A 19,076-nucleotide genomic window follows, 5' to 3' on the forward strand; every position below is an offset into this window, starting at 1 on the left:
GAGTATTTGGGGGGAAATTCCAAAACAAAGCAAATTCTGCCATTAAATCATCAATTCTGAATTCTTTCCCACTATTGCCCTGACCTCAAGAGGGTCAGTACGTCAAGAGCACTTTCATGGTGAATGTTCTTCATGAGTTTTTTCCATTATGGAAACATCTTGGAGCTGTGTGAAGCTGTGGGTGCCTTGGAGGAACTACTGATCAAATATACTGACATAGAGGAAAAGAAAAGGAAAAAAAGGTTAGTTTTAAGCAATTCTGCTAGCCAGCTACCACTGCCATGGACATCTAGTAGTATAGCCTGGCATGGAATTTAGAAATTCTAAATTACTGGGACACCCCAAATAATTCCGTTTCACTTATACACTTCCCCCAAAGTACCAAAGATGATTTCTTGGTCTCCTTCCACTAAATGATGTTCCTGCTTCTTGATGCTAATACTGGATAGGAATCCTAAGTCAGAGCAATATAATTATCTTTCATTTGAGATCTTCTGTAATGCAGTAGATATCTTTGTCCTTTTTGTCAATATAGCATTTTATCCTTTGGGGAAGTGGCTCTCCCTCACACCTTGTGAGTCTATCCTTCTTCTACAGAGTTTTCAAGGATTATGCAGATTCTGGAACTTTTTTTTTTAAAGATTTATTTATTTATACAAGAGCTGGGGTACAGGTCAGAGGCACAGGAGTATGAGAGGATTCACCAGAGACAAAGCGGGGTGCAGAACAGGCAGACGGACCTAAATACACTGCTGAGGGGAGCAGTGGGTGAGGCAGGAGAGATCGGCCACACCATGTGGGTTTCTCCCTGGCTGGCCGGGAATTGAACCCATGCTGTGGAGGCTGTGGACAGCTTCACAGCGCGGTGCTCAACCCACTGCACCACCAGGGAGGCCCCAAGAACTCTTTCTTTCTCTAGAATCTTGAGTGTTAAGTTCCATGTGAGCCCTGTGGATCTCCTGCCAGGCAAGATTCTCTGAGAATGAAGCTAAGTGGAAGAGAGGGGATCTAGGACCTGGGGCCTGAGTAGTTGGTGTCCTGAAGGCACATTATCTGGGCTCCAGGATCTTCTGATACTAGTGTATCCCTTGGGTGAAATTATTTTTTAAATCCCCATTTTAATGAATCTTTGAGTTACAATTCTCTCACTTGCAACAGCAGCTGCCTGACAATACACTGATTCTCTTAGATGTGTACCTGCTGGAAATATACAAGGAATCTTATGTTTCTCTGATGAATTAGCTCTCTTTGCCTCTGCAGGAGAAATTCAGTGCTAATGCCTATGAATTGTGCTCCTGGAAGTCACCACAACCTGTATTTCCACTTATACAGGTGACAAGACCTAAGATAGCAAAGAATTCAGGGCAAAGTCTCCAGCCTGTGCCAATGGAATCAACCTATGGCAAACATCGTCAGCAACTGTACCTCTGTCCTAAAAGTGATATGATGTAACACAACCTATTCTTTCTCTTTCCTTTCATACTGAGGACTATGTTCTAGAAAGGTGTGGTAGGATCATGATTCAAAATTTTTTTTAAGATTTATTTATTTTGTATTTATTTATACAAGCACTGGGTACAGTCAGAAGCAAGGGAGGGTGAGAGAATTCACCATAGCCAGAGGGGGGAGCAGAGCAGGCAGAAGGACCGAAGTACACTGCTGAGGGGAGCAGCGGGTGGCAGGAGAGGTCTGCGCGCCATGTGGGACCCTCCTCCCGTGGCCGGGAGCAGCCGGGGATTGAACCGGCGCTGCAGAGGCTGCAGGCAGCTTCGCAACCCAGCGCTCAACTGCTGCGCCACCGGGGAGGCCCCATGATTCAAATTTGGGTTGATATTTTTTCCTCTTCTTATTATCACCTCTGTCCTCCACATCTTGAGAATAAGGGAAGACTTTATCAAGTGGCTCTGTGTCATTCTTCGTAGGTCTGGCACTTTTTTACCCCCCGCTTTCCTTAAATCAGGCTCTAATATAAAAGACCTTCTTTTATCTTAGAACAATGGTAGTAACTGGCATTTAAACAAATTGATTTTTAAGAAATTATCCCACAGGATAGTTTAAAGAGTACTATTATACTGGTTAAAATATCCTTGTCACACATGCTATTTAATTAGGAAAATAATCTGTAATTGGTGTTAAAATACTGAATGCAGATTCATGCCAGCTTAATGGTAAGAGTTACCTGCACTTTAAGATTTTTTTTATTTAGTGAATCTTCTTTTGATTTGCAGAGGAGAATTCAAAATGCAGCTTTTATTACTATCATTTGCATCATAATAAAGAACAGCAGCAACACAGATAGGTTGGAAAGAGTATAAGTCTTTAACTACTGTAATGGCCAAGACAAAATGGGGCCTTCATTTTTCAAACCTAAAGGATTTATTTCTGATAACATGCTAGAAGGACAATATTTTGACAAATGATAGTGGTGTTACCTTTTTCACTGATAGTCAAGAGGAGCCTGAGAGATAGTAGCTTATTGTGTAATTTTCAAATAGTAGATTCTGAATTGAATCAGCAAATTGACTTGTCTCTGCTTCTGCTCCTATCAGATGATATTATTCGGGTCATGCTGATATCTCATTGAAAGGTCTAGCTTAGTTGCTAAATAAGAAACTTTGATCAGCATCATCATCAATATCAATGCCAGTGACATCACCATCATAGCCAATGTTCAGCTTTTTCATGTACCAGATACTTTCCAATTCAACTAGACATATAAATTCATTTAATGTTCATAATGACCCAATGAAGCAGTATTATTATTGCATTTTTTAGAAGAGGATCAAACTGAGGCACAAAGAAGTTAAATAATTTGTACATAGTCACTCAACTACTAAGTGGTAGAACTAAAATTTGATCTAATCTCACAGCAAAGTCACTGCTCTTAACTGGTTGTCTCTGTCATGCTAACACTACACTGTACAGAAGATCCTCAGTGTACTGTGCTCTGGAAGCACAGAAATTTTGGGCACAAATAAGTACCTTTTGATGGGTTCCAAAGAAACTTTAGGTCAGTATTAACTGCCCCAGTCACAAAGGAGTTCTGAGAGACAATAAAGGAAAAGGTAAATAGAAAGTGTAAGTGAGGAAGAGTGGGAGAGAGACCTGGATTGACTCAGATGGCTAATCATCCGGCAGAAGGAGGTCTCCATGTGGTATCCGTAAAGATATGAGTGGTTTCCCATTGCTTTGCTCGTTCCCTTTCCACTTGCAGCAGTAAGCTCTAATTTTGCTTGCTTTTGATCCTCTTTGGAACAAGTCCCTTTTGGGTGGATCAAACAAAGAGATATGGAACTGTCTCACTGAAACCCGCAAGAGGTACTATTATAAAGCACACATGGACAATGACATATGGGCACTGACTCTTGACCGTGTGCACAGAGAATGAAGTTTTTTTGAGGTCAGGAAGAAGGTTAAAAAGTCTCTTGCCTCTGAGTCTTTCTTTAGTCTCCTGCCTTGGCAAGTTTGACTCCTGGCCCTCTTCATCACCCTAAGGCTGCTCCAGAGAGGACATTAATTTAGAAGTCAGATGCTATCCTCTCTCTCTTCCATTTAGCTCTGGAACACGCTGCAGGAGCATGGAAACAGGCTAAAAGGTAGTTCAATTTTCTAGAGATTCAAGGGCCAGGCCTCAAGTCTATTTCTCTCATCTGACATCTGGGCATGCTCTTCTGGGGGCTGGTATGTGTGTGGCTATGAGAGGGGGATTTGCTATCTTGGTCATTTATATTTTTTTAAGATTTATTTATTTGTGCATACAAGAACTGGGGTACAGGCCAGTGGTGTGGGGGTGAGAGGATTCACCAGAGACAGAGTAGGGAACAGAAGAGGCAGATTGACTGGAATAAACTGCTGAGGGGAGCAGCGGATGAGCCAGGAGAGGTCTGCTGCACCATTTGGGTATCTCCCCAGCCGGGGATCAAACTTGTGCTGCAGTGGCTACAGACAGCTTCATAGGTTGTGTCTTAATCTCTTGCACCACCAGGGAGGCCCAGGCATTTATATTTCTTTTCAAGAATAACATCAGGCATGTTGCTAAAAGTAAAAGATTCTCAGAAGCTCAATGTTTTTACTCTTATGTCCCAAGCATTCTTTCTGGAACTATAACTATTCAGTAACATTTGAAAGGAGAATTTCATAATACTAAAAGAAGTTTAATTGAAATGTCATTCTGTAAGCCAAAATGAATGTCAAAATAGAAGATCTAGTTTATGTTTTTAAAGCAGCAAAATACTGCGGTATAGATGGCGTATATGAACATTTTCTGAGAGCTGAAGTGTAGATCATATTTACAGCACAATTTTCTCAAATTAGATAAAAGCATTTTGAAGAACCATTCCCACCAAATCCACATTTACTCACTTGTTCTCATTTGTGGGATCATATCGGGGAAATGGATCATGGTCATTATCGTTAAAATCGTAGCTAGCCTCTGGATCCTAAAAAGACATCAAAACAATACTGTAGCATCATTTGAAAAGTATCACTTCCCAAGTGTTCTTCTCCTGCCCCACTCCTATCTGGGCTGACAGTTACAAAGTCTACATTTCAGAGTTTCAGGTCCAGTCACTGAGCCTTATTATACTCATAAACTGCACAGAGATGATGTACACAGCAAAGCAATCCAGCATCCAATTCTCATTGAATGCTGCCAAACCTATAGCTCATAGAACCTGAAAGAAACAGAGTTCACTTAGTTCAATAACCTCATTTTAATTTTTTTATTTTTTTTTAAGATTTATTAATTTATTATATAAGCACTGGGTACAGTCAGAAGCATGGGAGGGTGAGAGAATTCACCAGAGCCAGAGCGGGGAACAGAACAGACAAACTGATGAAATACACTGCTGAGGGGAGCAGCGGGCAGCAGGAGAGGTCTGCGCTTCATGTGGGACCCTCACTGGTGGCCGGGGATGGAACCAGCACTGCAGAGGCTGCGGGCAGCTTCGCAGCCCAGTGCTCAACCGCTGTACCAGCAGGGGAGGCCCTACCTCATTTTTAAAATGAGAAAGTTGAGGCCTAGGGAAGTTGAATGACTCAACTACGCTATAGAGCTAGTTAGTGACACTGTGACACTCATCTTTCTTATGTGTATAGGTGCAAAGAGGTGGCTGTTGGGTGCAGTACAGGTCTACAGTGATCTCCAGCCTTCCCAGATGCACTAATTAATGAGTTAATTAAAAGTTCCCCCCCTTTCCAACCAGACTGCTACACTTAAGCATGTTCCACATAGGAAACCCATCAACCTTTACTGTTACGTTTCAATTTCTTTCAATAATTCCTACTTTTTGCTAACCTTTTTCTCCCCTTTCCTTTGTTCTTTAACTACAGAATGTTGGATGAGTGGAAGGATATGAGAAAAGCAAAAAATAATCTTAAAGATAAAATACTAATCTAAGATGTGATGGAGAACTTCATGAACAATTAAGTAAATCATTTTCACTTAGAAATTTTTCCATTTCTAGCAAACTTTTCATTTCTCAGCTTGTCATTTTGTACTGTGTGGTATGCATTCTTGATTTTCATGGAAGGAATCATACTCATGTAACTTTACAACATCAGAGAAAAGTGACCAATAGGGATGCAAAGAAGACGACTGTGGATATGATCTCTGGCATCAGACTTGATTTAATTGTCTTATTACCCTGAAGACAGAGTAACATAGAGTCTGAATAACTTTTAATAATTTGTTTGGTGTAGGTGCCTACTTCCAACCCCAAGGCACATGCTTTTGGATATTCCTTGGCACCACTGAATTCCTTCAGTGCTCACTGGTACAAAAAAATGTTCATATGACTGATGGGAGGATGAGGTAAAACCTTGTTCCATCATTTTGGGAGCCAATATCAGAGTAGTCTTCAACTGATTGAAAACAAACTCTAATTGTGTGTCTATACAGACAATTCCCTAAGTTGCAGTCATGGGAGGGCCCAGACTCACATAGTTGGCATAAATGTCTGTGTGGTTCCACTCCAAGCCATCATCCAGTACCGTGATAACAACTCCTTTGCCTGTAATGCCTTTTTGCCAAACAGGTATCACATGGAGATCCAGCTTGGGCAAGGTAGCAGTCATCCTAGTATCTTGCTGGTGAAGAAAAGTGAAAAAGCATTGGTTAAAACACACACACACACACAATTTTCTTACTGCAAATTTATAACTGAAGCTCCATTCTGGAGACCCATCATTCTTTTTGTTGGGGTCACTCTTTAGAAGAAGGCAATTAGGTAAAATAAAAATAAAGTTGAGGGTAGGGCCAAGTGAGTCATCAGAGTGCTGTTCTTCTCCCAGTTGTTCCAATGGAAAATCACTCAGAAGGATGAATCACCCCGTGCCCCTTCTCTTTCAACTATGTGGCTTTGAAAAAGTTTGTCCCTAAGTTTCTTTCATTTATAATTACATGTTCAATCTTTTCATCTACTGAAGCTTTATTTGATGTTCTATGTTTCCATCTCCCTGAAAATGCTGAGCTTACATTGCCATGCTGAACCTACTTTATATTGTCTGGCTCACAGTCATTCATAGATGTTTTATGACTTTTTTGAAAGAAAAAAAAAACAGAACTTAGAATGCTCAGGGAAATGTGTTCTGGCCAAGACTTGTAATTTAATTGCCTGTTTTAAATATGACTGATTTAAGAACAAGTATCTTGCTTGAGAGAAGATCTGGAGTTTTCATTTTCAGATAACTAAACTGATAGTTACTATGTGGGGGGACTGTAGGGGTAAACAGACTGCAAAGGAACACAGGTATGAACATATCACCAAGAATTTCAGAAAGATGCAATAGAAAAAAGTCAGGCATCTGGTGAAAAGGTCAATAAGAAATTTATAAATGAGATCAATCAAAAAATAGAAATATATGGATTTCCCCCTGGCTGATGCTCTTCAGAAAGAGGTAAGGGAAACAGAACTTACTAGGCCAATGTGAAGCTGAATCACAGATTTTTGGCCAAGGTCAGAGAAGGAGGTCTTTGTGCTGGTCACAAGAATAATTATAGAGTGTGGTTATTAGAAATATGGCCTGTGGAGCCATGAATTATGGATCCAACACCAGTAACCATGTGATTTTGGAAAGTTACTCAAATTGCCAATGTCTCTCTTTCTTTATCTGTTGAATGGGCACAATTACTTTATCTACAACATAATGTGAGAATTAAGTGAGTGAATTCATATCAAACATTTAGAATAGTATTTGGCACACAGTCATGCCTGAATGTTTATTAATAGCCTCTTCTGCTGGAGTGAGCTAGTATTGTTTACGCTAAGTGTTAAGAAAATTGATCTCTTTTCTTAAATCCATTATGCAACAGGGTACCTAAGCCTTATATTATCATGGAAAATTATTTTTTGTAATAGTCGCAACAAAAAACACTTCTGTTAACCCAAATTACTACTATAGAGGCTTGATATTACAACAGAATGGAGAACACCACCTTAAGTAGGAAAAATCACAATTTCTTCACACCAGTAAGAATTTTGTAACTATCTTAAAGATAGAATGGCTTACAAGTCTGCAAATAGACTTCACTTGTTTCCTTCCTTAGCCTACTTCAGAAATTCTTACCTGTAGCATGCATGTGAGAAATGTCAGTTAGGGCTGTTCATACTGAACCATGTTTACTGTACTCTTGGAGTGACTTAAAGGGTGCTCAAGAATAACTTTGACTAAGTGTGATTTTTTTCATGAGTACTGTTTTGGATCCATTAACTTGTAAGACATGATTCATCTGTACTTACTCCAGATGAGCTTACGGAGACAAAAAGGCAACAACACCTCTTCTATTAGCAGCTCAAAATCTGTGTTTAAGACACTCATCTTAAACAGAAGATTCAGATCATGAAAGGTCCCATTCTCCCTAGTCTCCAGATAACATAGCCCTCTGCTGAATTCTTCATCACTAAATAAAATGCATTGTGCAAACATCACAAGAGAAACAACCCATATCCCACACAGTCCTTCTGCAGGTACTTACCAAGTACCACTGCTGATTCCACATTGGATCATTGAAGAGATTTAGTACTGAGTCTCTTAGAACTGAACGTTTCCTTCTCTCTTTTTCATACTGTTGTTCAGCCCATATCACCTACAAGGATTTTATACCAAGAAAATTGACAGTCACATAGCCATCCATATGGGATCACCTTCCTTCTAACTAGTTCCAATGCCCTTTCCAACAGAGTTTAGGCATCTCTACAATAATTTCATTTCACTACAGGTCAGACTGACAGCTGAGTGAGAAGAAGGAATGGCCCACTGTGGCCATAAACATTCCCTCTATTACATAAAGTGTATCTTTACGGGAAGGAGAAGCGGTCAGTAATCACTGTGCAAGTAACTGTTCAGCTTACTTTCATGAGCAAATGGACCATAACATCCATCTTTATATTCATATTCCAAGACTCCAGACCTGAGAATTTGTCCATTTTCATAGAATAAATCAATAAGCTAGAGAGGCCACATATTGCAGCTATGGTGCTGGTATAGCTTAATTTCTCTTTCCTTACATGCAAAAGGTAGACATTACAAATGTTACACAATACAAGAAAAATACTGTATCTTTGAGAATTCAAAACTCTGGCTCCCCTTTGCTGCAGCCTCCTGCTTACGAGTATTTAATATGAGAAACAGATCCAAGGTGATGAATATGCACTACTGACCATGCACACTTGCCATTAATTTAGTCTCATGTATTATGCAAAGAGATCTGACAATACAAAAATTACCTTCTCCACATTTATGGCTTAATCCTATTATACTTGAGGCCCTGAGAGGGTGAGGGGCTGCCTTGTGGTTATATTCATTATGAGATAATACCATGCTCTTATTTCCTGGGTAACATGATTGTTTCTTACCCAAAAATTATCCTCTCTGTTGCACACAGGATGACAGTCCAGTGTGTGGTGGGATATTGTTAGTGTGAGAGTATTCATGAGTCAGATCCAAAAATAATTTGCAACTAAAGGATAAAACCATCTTGAATTTCCAATTAGAAAATATACCGCAAACCTATTATAAACATTGGGAGGGATTTGAGAGGTAGAAATTAGTCACTATAATTTACTTTTAAAGTGCCTATGTTTCCAAGCTTAATTGTTTTAGCTTAAAATACCTCATTGCTTGGAATATACTGCCTGTCTTCTGAGCTGGTCTTTGGAAGCTTACTGTTAGGGCCCAAGTACTAATCTTTGAGGGAGAGAATCACTTATACTTAGAGATTTCATTAACAGACTTGTAAAGACAGTATATTGCTACACTTCGGAGGGCTAATTTGAAAGAATATTATTCCCATACAAATAAAAGGAGCAATAAAATTAAAATCAAAAGCAATTTTTAAAAAATGGAATAGAAGAAGAATCACTGTCACCTGATCAGATAAACATCCAATTATTTTTAACAGTGTTCTGATTGTATCATTAATTCCAAATCGAGTATTAATCGCTGGAAGAATAGACCGAATAGAATAGAGCAAATTGGTGGTGTCTTTCTATTGTGTATATGATAGGGACAATGTACTTAATTTTAATTGTAGATAATCTATTTAATCTGGCAAGAACATTAAAATTATCTAATATAAACTTCCACTGCAAGCTTCTATGACTTCTAGAATTTTTCCTAAAATAAAAATTATTCTGGGGACAACTCCCCTGCCCACCTTGATAAGATTTCTAATTCTATTCTCTGTACAACTGCATCTTCCCCCCACTTCATCCCCACAATCCAAAGAACACCTGTTTCCCCTTTGCAAGCCCCCATTCCCCATTTCACTCACATTCCATAGTCTATGCAGATCCCAAAGGAAGAGGGAGGAGTAGTTTAATTCAACTAGTAGGGATCAGATCAGATCAGATCAGATTATCCCTAGTAAAGTATATTGGGGAGCAGAATGCTGCTGGGGTGGAGACAGATGAGGGATAGCAAAAGAGGGATACCTTTTTATAGGATGATATAGACTCCCTTGTTAGGAAATTATGTTAGAGAGTAAATTCTTAGCTCTTTTTCATTATGCCTTAGGATTTCTCCCTGAATAAACTATTAAGGAGCTATGCAAAGAATAGAACTGAGCCATCTGTTCATTTTAGTGAGATACTTGGAGTAACAATAGTAATAGGTATTTTCCACTCTGTCTAATTTTCTCCTATGAAGCTGAGGAGATCATTTTGACTTCTTTGTGTGTTCATGTCAGGCATGAATTTAGGCAGACAGGTACATTTGTTTTTCGCTTTGTCCAAGAACTAAGTCTGGTCAGATTGTTGTAAGTTGTCATAATTTTCAGAGTCTCTAGTTACAATGACTGAGTCATTTGCCATGGGATGGTTAGTGGTAAGACCTCACTGGACAAGAAATTTTCAAAATAATATTCAGGAGCTTTGATTTGGCTTCTCACATCTGGCTATTGCTTGAATAAAAGGGCCAGTAGCAGGTATAAATGAGCTGCGGGTTGCCATTCACTATCCAGATACAGTATTTAGGGTACGGTTGCTTCTTTAACATTTGAACATTGGTAACCTAGGTCCAACCATGCTTGCCCTCATAACTTGTCTTCTTCATTTTCTATAATTCTATCAGGTACAGAACAAATAAAAATAGCAAATTATTCCACAGGTTTCATGAATTCCATGTACTTTCAACAGTTCTATCACCTTCTGTCACTTAAGCTTATTTTCCCCCAGGAAGCTAAAGTGCTCTATCTCTCACCAAACTGCCATAACTCCCTAGGGTATCTGAACAACAGAAAATGTTTACAGACATAAGTCCAGGCAGAATAAATTTCTATGAAAAATTCTTGAGAAAAGACAACATAGTGTATGCAAATTGCAATACTTCCAACAGTCTATATTTCTATTGATGTTTGTCAACCTTGAAACTACTACCTATGTTCATTCTAGATACTCCTTGCTTTTGCCTAATCATTGAATATGTATACAAGATCAAATAGCATAATACTTAAGGAAACATTTGCCTTATGAAGACATGAAATTAAAGCCCTGCCATCCCCCATGGTGGAATGCTTTAGAGTTACACTGTAATTAAAGGAAGTTTCATATATTGCATTTCTTTGGGCGCCTCACACCGGTTATTAAAGTGCTTGGTACACAATAGGCATATAATAGGAGGTTGTTGAGAGACTGTATTGCCAAACATTTTTATTAGTGTTACCACTTGATTTTCAGTATTCATTGTTATGCTCGTAGATCGGATTATGAGCTGACATTTTATTTATACAATATATATATCAGCCCATTGACTATATATATACACAACTGTATATACACAATTAGTTAATTCAACCAACCCAATCCAGTTATCATTATATATACCTATAATCTTATAGAAAAACAAGAAAAAATGCAGATAATAATTGGATCATAATGAAAAAGAATCACATTTACAAAGCACCTTCGCTCTTGTTGACAATCATAAACAAAGCAGATAAGTCAGTCACTAGTTTGAAGACACTGCACAGCACTTACACGATCATCATCAGATAATCTCTTAGTGATATGAGGAGCACTCCTTCGAGACCTTCGGGGATGGTTTTTGTGTTTGAGTAAGTAGTGATTTTCAAGTGAGCCAATCTACAAGAGAAAAAAGGTAAAATAAAAATCCACTCCACAAAATAAGTATTTATAGGCTATTTTGAAACCTGACTAACTTAGAGAGTGTACTTGAAGGTAACTTTTTCTTCAAGAGGAAGACACTGATAGAAGGTTCCCTCTCTGAGTCAGTGTAGTAAATGAGATGAGCCTCATGCTATTATCATTTGGACACGGGTCATGTTTCTGCTTCACATACGTCAAAGGAATTGCTTTTGCTTTTTTATGTGACAATATTTATGTGGTAGATATTTCTCAAAAAAAAATTGTCTCATTACTGGAAAAGCAAGCAAACTCTTTGGGTACTATGTATGATCAGTACCATATTCAGTGAAAACAATTCTTTGTTATACAGTACATCCATAAAGTCCGTAACAATGATTGCTATAAGCTATTGGTAGTAACTATTTCACCTTTTAGTAATTCAAGGTTTTGGGGACAAATCATGCCACTTTTAGGACAGGTGTTCCACGTAGGAGTGTGCAAACTTTTGTGGGTAACTATCAAAAAACTATTTAGAACTATGTTCATTATTCTTTTAAGCCAATGTCCCTTTGTCCAAAACAGTACTTAAATGGAAGCTACCACATTCTCTAGATGTTTTGTATTTTTAAAGAGAGAAATCACTGACAATGGAGTATTTCAGAAGAATAACATTGTATAAATCGGTGTTTCTCATAATCCAGAGAATTTTTAAATACAGATGCTAAGGTCCTGTTCCAACTCTGAGCAGGAGTGAATCTGCTATAACCTGCAGATTGAGTGGATTGAGACATCACCCATACTTAGGTGAGTCTTTGCTGTCAACTGGTTGTGCTACTGGTCACTCCCTTAATCTTAACTTTATCCAGAAGTCTTAAGAGCCTCAAGATAGTGATGCTAAAATTTGTGTAAACAGAAGGAGAAATAAGCAGAACCAGGAAAGCACTATCAAGTCTTTTACAAAGAATTATATATTTCAAATGTTATTAATAATGTCATTTCTAATGAAATGGCTAGACAGAATATAACATATACAAATTACATGTAAATATAGATGATTTTTCTTACTATTTTTTAAAGCTTCTTGTGGCTATGCCATCGTTTCCTTAAAGAGCCTCCAAAGAATACTGACAATGTTTTTTTTTAGTTTGGGCATTTATAGTGTAGATTTTGAAAAGCAGTTCCCAAAATGAATAGGCCACACACCTTTGGATGTGTGTCTAGGGATAACAAATGAAAAAAGCAGGAGGGATTTAATTTTTTCCTTCCCCAATCTGTTCCCATGGTTATCAGTGCTATTTAGCTGCCCAAAGGATATAGGATTAAGTACCCAAGTTTCCCCTCTCCCCCCACCAATGGAACACACAAGATTTCCAGTACAATTCCAACCACTACTCACTCTTTCTTTAGATCCCAACAATTCCTTGAAGTTTCCATACTTATTAGAAAGCTGCTTTCGTGTTGTCTTCCTGGTTCCCTACAGCTGTTTCTATGCCTGGAATGCCTTCTCCAATCTCATCATATTTTCCTGTTAACCTCTGACTCTTCTTCCTAAAACCCTGTGCAAATGCTTCCTCCTTTGGAATGGCTTCTTTTCCCTCCCCAATTCCTTTTCATCTTCATTCATTCAAATCACAAATAATGAGACTCCAGGCACAATTTCTATTACTGCACAATTACATGCAATTGCAATCACTTGTTTCTAAGCCAGTCTACTCTGAGTTCTTGAGTCCCTGAAAGTTTCTTTTATTCCTGTTATTCCTCAGCCCCTAACATGGAGTCTGGCAAAAAAAAAAAAAGGGGGGGGGCAGGGAGGCAATAGAAAAAGTTTTGGTGGGCTACTGGATTACAGAGAAGCCGATCTTTCCTGCAGGGCATTTCAAAAACAGTTTTACTTATAAAGTTGGAGAATGAAGCCTCTCCTCTGGCAAGGGAAGTCTTATTCCTCAGCGTATTAGATCTATGGAATCGCTAACGCCCACGCCTATTACTCATCCATGACTTCAGCGGCCTCCAGAAAAAACGCGCCAAAATGTTTTACAACTCCTTCCACCCCCGCGGCGATGCACGCCAACTTCCAAGGCCAGGGGCAAGAGTTTGATTCTGAGTCAAATATAAGGAAAGCTTAGAATAGAACTCACACCCCTTGGGGTTTTCCTGAAATTGCACAGCTAAAAAGCCCCCTTCCTGATATGTTAAAGCCATCTCTCACTCACAGCTACCTATTAAACCAATCCTCACTTGGACAGGCAACAGTTTTCCATCACAATCTGAAAGCCCTCAGGGTTAGACTGAGGGACGAGAAATAAATGTATCCTTTCCTCACAGTCAATTCCGCAGCTTGACCTTTCCCGGAGACTGATCCTGCAAACTTGGGAAGCTCAGACTGCAAGTTCCGGGTGAAAACCTGGACTCGGGTAGAGGAGCAGAGTTGGTCCCAAGCTTTTCACCCACCTCTTCCCCCCACCCCCGGACTCCCCAGGACACTCAGTGACCCTGCCGACTCAGCATCCGGCGTCCTGCCATTGGCGCTCTCCCAAAGTTCTGGGCTTGCCCCCTAAGGCTGCCGGCGGGCATCCCCAAGCCTGCTTGGCCCCTTGCATCAGGACTTGTATCTGACGCTGCCATATTGAAAAGAAGGAAATTGTGGGCTCCCAGACGCAGACCCTGTGGGTTGCAGGGGACAGAGAGCACGGCCTCTCCCAGGGCACTTGGTTGATAAGAGCTTGTGTGCACCTCAAGCTCCGTGAACAAGAAAGGAGAGAGATTTCTTCCAAACCGCACAGGAACGGATTTCAATTCCAGAGCCCACAACAGAAAAAAATCTCTATCCAGCTGCAGCGGCTTGGTTCTGCCTGGCTGCGCCCATCCTAAACAATAAATAACGCCAGCTTTCTCTCTCCAAACGCACCAGGGGCAAGTGATAGAGACGCGCCTAGTATTTGCCACACTGGACTCAGGAGAGTGCAACCTGGGGCTCCACTTGGGAGATCGAGCTCCAGTTTTGACAGTCCCCTAGGATCCCAGAAAGTTTCGTGAAAGTGCAAACTCTTACCTGACCCAAAAGGTCATAGCCCAACTCCTGGGCTATGGCCGAGGCTGCCTCCGGTCCCCCGGGGATCTCCGCCGCCCATTCATTCACAAACTGCCTCTTTGCTTTTGCACTGTTCAATGCACACCAAGCGCAAAAGAGAGCGAAAGCAGTATACTGCAGAGTCCAGGCTCGCTTCACCATGGCTCTCGCACTCGCTCGCACACAAGTGGGAAGGAGAAGGGAAAGAAGCAAGAATGTAAAAGCTAGAAAGACTCGCTCAGGCTCAGGACCACTTCTCGCTCGCGGCTGTTCTGGGAGCAGATGGGAGGTGCGCGAGCCGAGGCTGGGCGGCGGCGAGCGCTCAGTGCAGCGCCTCGGTCTCCCGGCTGAGTGGAGCCCCAGCCCTTCCCAGCCGGAATGGAAATGAGTGTTTACACGTCAAATCGACGAAAGCCATCTCTTGACGTCAGATCTACCTGGACTAAGATCTGGATGGTATTCCCGGGGGTGGGGGGGTGGAGAAGCGGCTAAAATAAGCAGCGAGGGATTAAGAAAAGGAAGGAACCGTTTGCTGGGATCAGTGAAGTCTGCTCCCTGTATGACCTTAAATTCTGTAGCCTAGAGAGACTCCTTCACTTCTCAGAGAAGTGCCCTATTTGAATATAACTACCGAGAAAGAAAGGCTGGAAATGCAGCCCACGAGCATTCTCCCTCCCTTCTGTCATTCGTGTGCGTGTGTGTGCGTTGTGCACACACACATGTATGAATACATATGTATATACCTTATTTGATTATCTCGTGCGTGTCGGGCAGGGGGTAGGGGGAGGGAAGGGTTCTTATAATGGTCCTGTTTGTACCAGCACCCGCTATGGACAACAGGGCTCTTAGGTCTTTCAAATCTGTCGGAGGCTGGGAGGGCAGCGAGGAGGGACACTTCTGCCGCCCAGATTCTCATCTAATCTCCTTGAATACAATGCTAAACCAATACTTTTTCCAATGTATTTTTGTTAACAACTTTTTTCTCCCCTGTTTCTCAACCCCAGTGAAACAACGTCTAAAATTCTATTCCAGGTGTCGCAGAGCTGACTGCAAATACCTTTATGGTGCTTTTCAGAAAAAGAATTAATTACATGATTTTTAAACAGAAATTTATCTTTCTCGTTTAAAATCAACAAGGAGATCTAACAACACAAATGCTGCTGTGTTGACTTATGGAGGGAAAGAACAGGTTTCATTAACTCTGAATTTTCCATTTTTCCTTCATTAAAGGTCTTCACTTTCTTGTTGAACTGAAACTGTGCCAATACTTTCCCATAAAATGCACGTGTCTCTTTGTGGAAGAATGTTTTCCCGTGGAAGAGAATAAGCAAACGTCTAAATAACGCCCCCTCCCCCACCCCGGAAATGAATTCCGACTCCCCAGGCGGAATCTTTTCAGATTCCGAGGGGTTGAACCTGGCGCGAAATGCCCTGTGTGTGTGTGTGTGTGTGTGTGTGTGTGTGTGTAGTATTCAGCACCAAGGGAATGGACAGCGCCACAATGACTGGAGTAGCCTTTCTTTTTGCGTGCCAAGGACTGCAGCCCTTTGGCAACTGGTCAGAGTCAAGCTGTTTTCTTTTGACTTGTGCCTTTCCCCCTTAAAAAATGGAATAATACAACACTGACCGCATGGGTAAGTGTGGTTCGGTTAATGTTCGTGACTATTTATATGGAGATTGGGGGAGGTGTTGGACTCAATCCAAAAGTAAAATTACAGGGGAGTCAAAGTCTCTGCAAAGGTTTTTTCATTTTCTAAACTCCCAACCGCCTGGTGGCGCAACCCATTCTAGAGATAGAGCAAAGAAAAGGGCTAAGATTGGGAAGAAGGCATATAAGCTTGTAGAGAAAGGGGAAAAGGAGATATTCTTAACAGAAAAGAAATGAAGAGATTTGGTGGAAGATGAGGCTGTGTAGTCCTAATTCTTCATTACCTCCAAGTTTGCCAAACTGTGGACTAGAATGATAATTTCGTTAAACTTAAAGCTTCTTGACAAAATAAATGTCAATGTTAATAAGCCATGTGATATAGTAATGGGCATTACCATAATGTGAGTAACTCTCAGGTGATATGTTGTGGAATGGACTCAGACTGATAGCTCTCTCTGTCTGCTTTGTAAGTACATATGTGATGGTTGATGATTGGGTGAGCTGTCTTCTTTCCTGTCATACCTCAAAGTAAGTGGTGGCTTCAAGCTCTCTGAGGTGTTTCATTCTCACAGCAGACAGATGCTCTGTGCTGCAAGGCACAGGGCATTCATGACAAATGTTTAGCATGAATGGTAAGTTTTACTAGAGCAGGAATATTTTTCATATTATTCTTGTAAATCAGTTTTGCTGAGCATTGGAAATAAGGCCAGTGTTTCATTAATGATGCATTTATCTTAAACGAAGCACTATACAAGCCTGAAATAAGCAAATATGTGATTGATATACTTAATGGGGCAACCAGAATTCTCACAGTAAGATGATACCCTATTCAAAGTATGTGTATCTATATCCTGTGTATCTATATTGAGAGCCATTTGGCAGAACTTGATCTGCTTTGTTGACTGCACCAGCTTCTCCTCTAACATATATTCTAACATATACAAGGATTTAACAGTAGAACATGTAGAACTGTAGTCTCTTAGAAAAGAGTATCATTTGTACTTTGTCCTCCTTCAGGTTCAATTGGCATATGTGGGGACTTCTTAGAGGGATGAGATTCTTTGGACAGAGCAAAAACTTAAGTTAATAGTAACTCCAGAAATATATTGGTTTTTTTTAAAGATTTATTTATTTATTTATACAAGAACTGGGATACAGGCCAGATGCGTGGGAGGGTGAGAGGATTCACAAGAGACAGAGTGGGGAACAGAACAAGCAAACTGACGAAATACACTGCTGAGGGGAGCAGTGGGAGAGACAGGAGAGGTCTGCGCGCCATGTGGGACCCTCACTGGCTGGCTGGGATCGAATCTGTGCTGCAGAGGCTGCATACAGCTTCACAGTGCATTGCTCAATCACCAACGCCACCAGGGGAGGCCTTATATTGATTTATTAATGAGAAAAAAGTAATGAAGAAAAAGCCTTCTGTTTTTGTTTAAGAAAAAGATTTAAGTTGGGATGGATGGATAAAGTGGAATATGAACTTTCTCTAACTCTTAACTGAATAAAAATGCCTGTAGATTTTAGGGGGGAATATGATTACAAAGTTAGATGTAGTTGCATATCAGTAATTTACTCTGAAATTGCCTTATTGTTTTTATTCTGCAGACCTTATTTGTCAGTTTTGGAGATGCAGAAGAAATGAGTGTTTGGCAAGGCCACAGGTACAAATAAATGTAGCATCTATCTAAGCTTTTTTATAGGAAGGGTGTGTCTAACCCTGCTATGTGGATCACAATAATAGCCTCCAGTCTCATCAGTGCTGTATTTTATATCATGAATTAGAAAAGTCAGTTATCACCTGTAACTTGGTTTTAATGGCATTTGATTCATCTGATTAATTATATAGAAAGCAGGATAATTCAGAGACCAAAGAGGACTGTGTTTCTATTATGAATTATCCAGTGAGTGTCATGCCTTTTATGACTACTCTCAATTCCCCAGTGATACAGTAAATCATTCATTAAGTTTTTTAGAGAATAATAAGAGCAAGGCTAGGGTGAGCAGGAAGTAAGAATATGTTTTCAAGAGAGTTATAGATCATCATATCCCTTTAGCCTTAGAAAATAATTTTTAAAAACTTTGCTATTGTGAAATTGTGTTCAATTGATGTATCACAAAGTGAACATGATGTGACAGTTCAGGTCAGGAAAAGCTAGCCTCTCAGAATAATATTCCAACATTTTTAAGAGTCATAACAGTAGAGGAAAAATAACTAACATTTGCCAGTTGTTAGTAGACTTACCTGTTTCCTCTGGGCAACAGTAAGTATATATTAAGACAAGTCTATGATTAACTAGTATGCAATTATACTAAAAAATACTTGGTGATAACATATTATAGAGGGAAATGTACATATAGCAGTGTTTCCCAATATAGAAAATATTTGCCTGGCACATGAGGGTAAACAGTATGAAATTTGTGGATATTTATATGGGATTTGTTAGAGAAGCATCTCATTACATTTTCTCAATATGACACAATTTTGAAAAGAAAACATTTTTTGCAACATGTAAAATTGAATAGACAACTTTAAATTGAAAAAAATGACTGTATTTCTATCACATTATATTCCTATATTTTATATCAGTTTATGATTTGAAGACTATATATCATTTTTAATTAATACATTTTAATTATCTTCAAATTCTTGATAACTGCTATCAATGGAATTTTAATTTGCACAAGTAGAGAATAAAATAATCATTTTAAAACAAAATTAGAAGGCAACTATAAATCAGAGACATTCTGCAGGGGAGGAAGAGGGATCAAAAGA

At 39.8% G+C, this 19,076-nt stretch overlaps 1 protein-coding gene across 1 annotated transcript in view; it reads right to left on the reverse strand.

Annotated features, from left to right (window-relative positions):
• PCSK1 (proprotein convertase subtilisin/kexin type 1) overlaps positions 1 to 14,985 on the reverse strand; it is a 42,208-nt gene extending 27,223 nt beyond the window's left edge. The window contains exons 1-5 of the mRNA XM_037530155.2: positions 14,635 to 14,985; positions 11,475 to 11,579; positions 7,976 to 8,086; positions 5,941 to 6,087; positions 4,363 to 4,439 (exon numbers count right to left, since the gene is read on the reverse strand). Coding sequence (XP_037386052.1) covers positions 4,363 to 4,439; positions 5,941 to 6,087; positions 7,976 to 8,086; positions 11,475 to 11,579; positions 14,635 to 14,814 — 620 coding nt within the window. The 5' untranslated portion in view covers positions 14,815 to 14,985. The remainder of the gene's footprint in view (positions 1 to 4,362; positions 4,440 to 5,940; positions 6,088 to 7,975; positions 8,087 to 11,474; positions 11,580 to 14,634) is intronic.
• Between the last annotated feature and the right edge of the window lie 4,091 nt (positions 14,986 to 19,076).

This window comes from Talpa occidentalis, unplaced genomic scaffold (assembly GCF_014898055.3).
Source record: "Talpa occidentalis isolate TD23 unplaced genomic scaffold, MPIMG_talOcc4v2.1 talOcc4.6, whole genome shotgun sequence".
NCBI classification, from domain to species: Eukaryota; Metazoa; Chordata; class Mammalia; order Eulipotyphla; family Talpidae; genus Talpa; species Talpa occidentalis.